At 51.9% G+C, this 7,413-nt stretch overlaps 1 protein-coding gene across 1 annotated transcript in view; it reads right to left on the minus strand.

The window, feature by feature from the left end:
* Window positions 1–3,050, minus strand: part of ABCC4 (ATP binding cassette subfamily C member 4) — a 248,357-nt gene extending 245,307 nt beyond the window's left edge. Inside the window, exon 1 of the mRNA XM_047720242.1 lies at window positions 2,604–3,050. Coding sequence (XP_047576198.1) covers window positions 2,604–2,677 — 74 coding nt within the window. The 5' untranslated portion in view covers window positions 2,678–3,050. The remainder of the gene's footprint in view (window positions 1–2,603) is intronic.
* Between the last annotated feature and the right edge of the window lie 4,363 nt (window positions 3,051–7,413).

Genomic DNA, 7,413 nt, shown 5'->3' on the forward strand with positions numbered 1-7,413 from the left:
TCTCAGGGTGGTGAGCTCAGTCAAGCACGACGTTGGACATGGAGCGTACTTAAAGAATAAACCAAAATTCTGCAACGATTACCAACACCCATTATGTACAGCTCCTCCTAAACCCAAGTTCAAGCTTTGCTGTCGAAATACCAAAACCCCAGTAAGGCCATGTGTATAGAACTCCGTAAAGCTAGTTACTGGCAGCATGTGGGTAGACGGCTACCAGTTCACAAGTTCAGAAACCAGATGAAATTTGAGAAGAAAAGTAAACATCCAATGAGAAGATGAAAACTCGGTTTTCCCCGCAAGGTGGGCCTTGTCTCCAGGCAGCACTTCTGGTCCGGACTCATTTCAACTTTCTCGCTTACATCCGGGTACACGTGGAAATCACCAAGGCGGTCTCAGACTTTCAAATCCCTAGACATGCAGAAGGTCATCAGATACAGGATGGTAATCCTGGTCAACAGCTAACCTCAAAAGACTTGCCCCTTTTTTAAAACTATAAAACTGGAATGACAATGCCAGTGGGGGTAGAGGCTTTAAAGCAGTGAGCCAGGCTCAACCTTCCATCAGAATCACCTGGAGCACTGGCTTAAACCCCACCCCCACCCCAAGTTTCTACATAATTTACAGAACTGGTCTGAAATGGGTGCCAGAGAACGTGCATTTCTAACAAGCGCCTGGGTGATGGTGATGGTAATGCCACCGAAGGTGTGAGGGCCGTGCTTAGAGGACAGCCGCCCTCAAGCGGCCCTTAGACAGACATCCTTAAGCATGATGGGTTTCACGTCCACCAGCTCATTTCCAACAGCAATGACTTTAAGAAAATCAGGCCTAAAACAAAGAAAGAAAGAAAAAGAAAAAAGAAAATCCAGCCTACAAGAACAAAGGTATGTTTGGAATAGCCTTCTCCGTGCATTTAAGAACAAGGGTCCCAACAGCAGAGGCTCAGTCCAGCAGGTGCAAACACAGGGCTCAGGGGCCAGACGGCCTGATTGGGGATCCTGCTCTACCGCACGACACAGCTGTATGACCCCAGGCCATCAGGTGCAAGCCAGAGGTCAGAGGTCCTTCCCCCCGAAGTGGGAAGCTGGAAACAGCGCCTACGGAGTCATCAATCGGAGTCCTCACCAGCCCATTTTCATGCACACACCTTGTGAAAAACCCATAAACAGAAAGTGTTACCAGAGTTCCTTGCCCTGCCTGAGTTAAGGAGATGTTTGCCTACTTCATTATTATTTATGATAACCACACCCAAATTCTTCTTTCCTTAAGAGAGGAGCCAAAGAGCCAAGAGATGTCCCCACACACGGAATACGCCACCATCAAAACAAGCCTAAGAGAGCCCTCACCCCCTTGGCATCTCCTAGGCTTTCTCATAAAAAAAAGTTAAAATATCAGAATGTGGGAACGATTAAGGCCTGCGGGTCAGTTTAGGGTCAAGAAACAGAAGATCTAATTATCAGCCCAAGCCTAATTAGAGTCCACAGGTTCGGGCCCACCTCGTTCATGGTCTGGGCTACCACATGGAAAACCGGCCACCTGTATCACCTCTCTGAGCCGTTTTTAACCTGCGTACTCTCCCAGCTCAGGGACCCTCCAGCGATTTTAGGGTGATAGGACTCCTGGACAGGACCACCCGCATTAAGACCACGGATCATTTCTCCAAAGCCTAGACATCCGGAGACGACCCCACAGGCTTCAAGGAGCCCATCTCCGGAGCTGGTCCTCAAAGGTGGAAATAGAAATAATTGCAAAAGGGAAAGCGGCTGTGCCAAAAACATACTCCAGCTGTGGCTACGTGTGTCCCAGACAAACGCTAAACGTGTTCGAGAACAGTGTTCCCATTCATGAAATAAAGTGAAACGAAATCTGCCACCACGAGATCCCAGGACACACCGTGTGAGTCCCACGCGGACAAAGGGAGACAGACAGCAGGACGTGGTCACGAACGCAGGAGCCTGTGGAGTGTGCAGCTCCGTGTCACGTAGGGCATATCGGTATATCGGAAGAGCTGGGGACGCCGTGGGGGATGGCAACGGTCCAGGGCACTAGTTAGACCTTGGTTTAGATAAAGGAGGCTGTTCAGAAGCTGCTTGCTTAGGAAGAAAAAGGTGCAGCTCGAGTTTATGAGAAGGGCGAATCCCGGAGCGGTGCGGGGCACGGCTGCTGCGGCTGGAGGCGGGGGGATCCAGGAGGTGCTCCCTCAGGGCAGGAATTCTCCCCGGGCAGCCTCGCATCTCCCCCTCCCCAACCCCTGCGGCGGCGGCGGCGGCTACCGCGGCCGCTCCGGCTCCTCCTCCTCCTCCCCCCAGACCCTGGAGGCAGGCAAGGCCGCCGACGCCCAGGCATTGGGCCCCTGTGAGCCCCGCGCCACCAGGTCTCCGGCTCCCCTCCCCAGCCCTGCTCCCGCCCACCCGGCGCGCCAGAGCGCAGGCGGGGACCGCGCGGCCGGCGTGGGGTGGCCCCACCCGCTGCCAGAAGCCGCGCGGCGCCGGCGGCCGGCGCTCTCCCGCCACGACGCTCTCCCCTCCAGTCCCCGAAGGCGCCCGCGGCCGCGGGCAGGCGCGTGGCGGCCGCGGGAGATGCGGCCGCTCGGGCGGGGCGCTCACCAGAAGAACACGCGCGAGCAGAGGTTGGCGTTCTGCAGCGGGTTGGGCTTCACGTCCGGGTACACGGGCAGCATCTCGCCGCCGGGGTCGCGCTGCTCCGGGAGCCGCCGGCGGGGATGCTGGAGCTCCGGCGGCCGCGCCGGTCCCCTGGGCGGGAGCGCGAGAACCAGCCGCTTCCGGGAGCGGAGCGCCGGCGGCCCGCCCCGTTCCCGCCCCCCGGGCCGCGCGGCGGCTGTTGCTGCGGCTGCTGCTCCTGAAGCCGCCGCCGGGAGCCGGGAGTGCAGGCGGCGGGACCGGGCGGCGGTGCTGCCGGTCCCCCGTGCAGCGCCAGGCGAGGCCGCCCGCGGCGTCCGCTGAAGGCGGGTAGGCCGAGCCGGCGGCCCGCAGGCGCCCACGTGCTCTCACCGGGCGGTGAACTTTGCAGAAGTTGGCGCTCCAGACCCCGGCGCCCGGCAGAAGGGGCGGAGGGGAGGCGCCGACCCTGCCCACCCCGCGGCTCGGCGACGCCCCCTGGGCTGCGGCTTGCGGAGCACGTGGGGGAGCAGCCGCACCGCTTTAGCCTTCTGGGCTTGCCGCCCTCATCAGGACCAAACAAGGGTGCTGTGGGAGGTTCTCCAACGTGAGAGCCAAACCTGTGACCTCGGCCAAGAGCAGGATTTAGCACAGATTAAACTGGTGGAGCTCCAAGACCTAAGAAAGGCGGCAGGATTGCAAGAACAACTCTGACTCGGGAAGATGAACGCACGCCATCGCTGGCCGCAGGCGTTTTGCATCTCACAGGTCGCCCTGCGCGGAGGAACACCTGTCGGCTTTTTACCGCCCTCCGAGACTGGGGAAGGGGCTGTGGAAAGAAGAGAGCCGGCGCTATGATTCCTTTCATCGTGGCCTCGGAGCCTAGCACAGTAGAAGTGGCCAACAGAGCCTGCCTTACCGAACACCGGGATGTGCACTGCCGGGACCTTACTTCACTTCCGACTCCAACAAGGCCGGAGTCAAGGAGGTGTTATGACCCCTGTTTTCCAGACGGGAGAGATAAGGCTTAAGGACAAATATTTTACACCGTCCTAGAGTCATTAATGATGAAACCCGACGGGGACTCAGAGTCCAACCTGGTCTGTCCCACTGGTGATGGTCAGTGTGTGTGGAGAGTGTCAGGGGGGATGAATGAATGATCGCAGGGCTTCTAATGAACAAAATCTCGGACTCCTGCTCGATGACTTCAGTTGTCCTGTGGCCCTCATTGCCGGCGTTCAGCAGCTTCTCTCCCCTCCAACCCTAAACGAAGGGCGGGGAAAAAAAAAAAAAAAGAAAAAGAAACAAGGTTACATGGTATTTATAGCAACATCACTTTGTTTTTAAGATTTTATTTGAGAGAAAGCAAGCACAGGCAGGGTGAAGGGCAAAGGGAGAAGCAGACTCCCCGCTGAGAGGGAGCCCCTCGCAGGACTCTATCCAAGGACTCCAGGACCATGACCTGAGCCACCCAGGTGCCCACAAAATCACTTTTTTAAAAAATATTAGGTGAATTCTACCCTCAAGGGGTGACTTAAGCTCACCACAAGAGATCAAGAGTCACACGCTCTACGGACTGAGCCAGCTAGGTGCCCCAAGATCATTTTATTTTTTGGTAATTTCCCATTTCCCGTGGCTAAAATGATGTTATTGATCATGGCTTTTTGGTTACCTGAGGTGGAATAGGTAAAAGGAATTAAGAATCCACTCACCATGATGAGTACGGAGTAATGTACAGAATTGTTGAGTCACCATACTGTGCACCTGAAACTAATATAACACCATGTGGGGCGCCTGGATGCCTCAGGCGGTTAAGCATCTGCGTTCTCTCAGGTCATGATCCCAGAGTTTTGGGATCCAGTCCCCCCTTGGGCTCCCTGCTCATTCGGCAGTCTGCTTCTCCCACCCCCTGCTCATGCATACACGCTCTCGCTCTCACTCTCTCTTTCCCTCAGGAACCAGATATTCCAAAGGCCCATGTTTCCACAAATTAAAAAAAAAAAAAAAATGGCATTTGGGCGCCTGGGTGGCTCAGTCATTAAGCGTCTGCAGTCGGCTTAGGTCATGATCCCAGGGTCCTGGGATGGAGGCCCACATCAGGTTCCCTGCTCTTCGGGAAGCCTGCCTTGCCCTCTCCCACTCCACTGGCTTGTGTGTCTCTGTGTCAATCTCTGTGTGTCACACAATCTCTGTGTGTCTCTCTGTGTCAAATAAATAAATAAACAATCTTTTAAAGAAATGGCTTTTTAGTTTCAGTTATGCAAGATGAACAAGTTCTGGAAAACCGAGAGAGCAATGTGACTATCGTTGGCAATACTATGTTGTATGCCTGAAATCGGCTGAGAGCGTCAATCTTGGGTGTTCTCAAGAAAACAAGGAAGATGGTTAAGCTGTGAAGTGATGGGTATGTTGATGGCTTGGTTCAAGGACCTCACACTATGTGTGCCTAACGAGTCATCAGGTTGTACAGCTTAGAGAGATACAATTTTTGATTTTCAATTATACCTCAGTAAAGCAGGGGGGGCAATGGCTTTTAAAGAAAGCTTTACTGTCTTCAAACATTTTTTATAAGTCAAATGTGTAAGAATGGCAAAATGTTGATAATTTTTAATTGATAGGTGATGGGGGTTTATTATGCTATTTCCTTGATATTTCATGTATGTTTCAGAATTTCTGTTACAAAAAGGAAGACTATTAGGTCTGAATATTGTAAGAACACTATGAGTATTCAGTTACTGCCTTTCCGTGTGAGCTTTCTCAGATAATGCAATCTATAAATCTAAACAATCAGCCCTCCCCTGATTACAGTTCTCTTTGAAACTCCGTGAATTTTCCAGCCCTGTAAATGCTCAGCCACCAGGTCCAGTCAAAGATAAAGACCCTGGGGCACCTGGGGCACACTGTCGGTTAAGCCTCCAGCTCTTGCTTTCAGTTCAAGCCGTGAGATCAGGGTTGTGAGATCAAGCCCCAAAGTGGGCTCCACACTCAGTGTGAAGTCAGCTTGAGATTCCCCCTCTTTCTGCCCCTTCCTTCTCATTCTCTCTCTCTAAAATAAACACATAAATATTTTTTAAAAGGTTGGGGAGCACTGAGTGGCTTTGTCGTTTAAGCGTCTGTCTTCAGCTCAGGTCATGATCACATTGGGGTCCTGGGATCCAGCCCCGTGTTGGTCTCCCTGCTCAGTGGGGAAGTCCACCTCTCCCTCTCCGTCTGCTCTCCCCCTGCTCATGCTCTCTCAAATAAATAAATAAATATCTTAAAAAAAAAAAAAAAAAAGACCTCTCACTAAAGTTAGAAGCCTAATGACTTCCTTTGGCACCCTGTCCCACGCCACTCTCTCCAGTCCCTGCAACTCTCAGAATGACAGCAGTCTCTAAACTGCCAAAAACACCCTGTCCCTTTAGCTTCTACTAAGTTTTGTTTTTCGGTTTGTTTTTTTTTTTAAACTAAGATCTTTTGAAACCTTTTACCATTATTTCCTGTCAGTGAGCTAATACGGTATTTAGAAGTTTGAGAGCCAGTGTTGAATTGTAGAGAGAAGATTAGATTTGGAGCCGGGGACCAAGGATCTAGACTTTTCACTCGTTACCTAAACTTCCTGACCCTTATTTTTCTCGGGTCTAAAACAGGAATCAAAATTCTCCAGGCTTCCTACTTCCTACAGAGTTACTGTGAGCCTCATAACTCATGAGTGTACTTCATGAAACATAAGACAGCATGCAAATAAAAGGGTTTCGGGGGGTGAGTGCATGAGTACCTCAGCCCGCTAAGCGTCTGCCTTCGGCTCATGATCTCAGAGCTCTAGTTCTGGGATGGAGTCCCACACGGGGCTCCCTGCTCAGCGGGGAGTTTGCTTCTCCCTCAGACCCTCCCCCATCTCATACTCTCTCTCAAATAAATACATAAAAAAAATTTTTTTAATTTTTTGTTTCATTCATTCAACAAATGCTCAGTGAATGCCTTTCAGTATATGACAGGCACAGGCACAGAGTTTGCAAAGCTTGACCTGCATATGTTTGTTGATCTTAAATAAACAGTTCAGTACTATAAAGGGGCAGTAAAGTTGGAGAGGAAGTGGAGCAGTTGAAAACCTCACACGTTGCTGGTGGGGATACAAAAATGTACAACTGCAAAATGACATTACCCAGGAATTGCACTCCTCGTATCCATGGGTTTGGAACCATCCCAAGAGGACCCCCCACCACCACCACTGCAGCCTTGTAATCTGAAATTGGCTACTGTACTTAAAGGGCAGGGACAGACCCAAGAAAGAGGCAGGTCATTCCAGCTGGAAGGCAGCAGTGGTCGCAAGTGAAGAGAACTTACATACAAGGCTTGTCTTGGGGGGACAGCAAGACAAAAGCAACCCCACACCCACCAGGCAGATCTTTTTTTTTTTTTTTAAGATTTTATTTATTTGAAAGAGAGCAAGCATGAGGGGGGGAAGGTCGGAGGGAGAAGCAGACCCCCTGCTAGGCAGGGAGCCCAATGCAGGACTGGATCCCAGGACTCCAGGACTATGACCTGAGCTAAAGGCAGTCGTTCAACCAACTGAGCCACCCAAGCACCCCCCCATCACCAGGCAAATCTTAACTAACTTCACCCACATAGAACAAACAAGTTCTCTCAACACCACATCATTACATCAGGGCTACATCCTGGGGGCAGCCTCTGGCAGATTTTCAATGTTCAAAAAGCATTTGGAAAAAAGCAAGTGGAGCCCACATTCCAAGGACAAAGAAGTGGGTGAGCAGACTCCGATTGCTAGGGTGCAGCTCATGGGTCAACTGGAAGTCAT

This window comes from Lutra lutra, chromosome 3 (genome assembly GCF_902655055.1).
Source record: "Lutra lutra chromosome 3, mLutLut1.2, whole genome shotgun sequence".
In the NCBI taxonomy this organism is placed as follows: domain Eukaryota; kingdom Metazoa; phylum Chordata; class Mammalia; order Carnivora; family Mustelidae; genus Lutra; species Lutra lutra.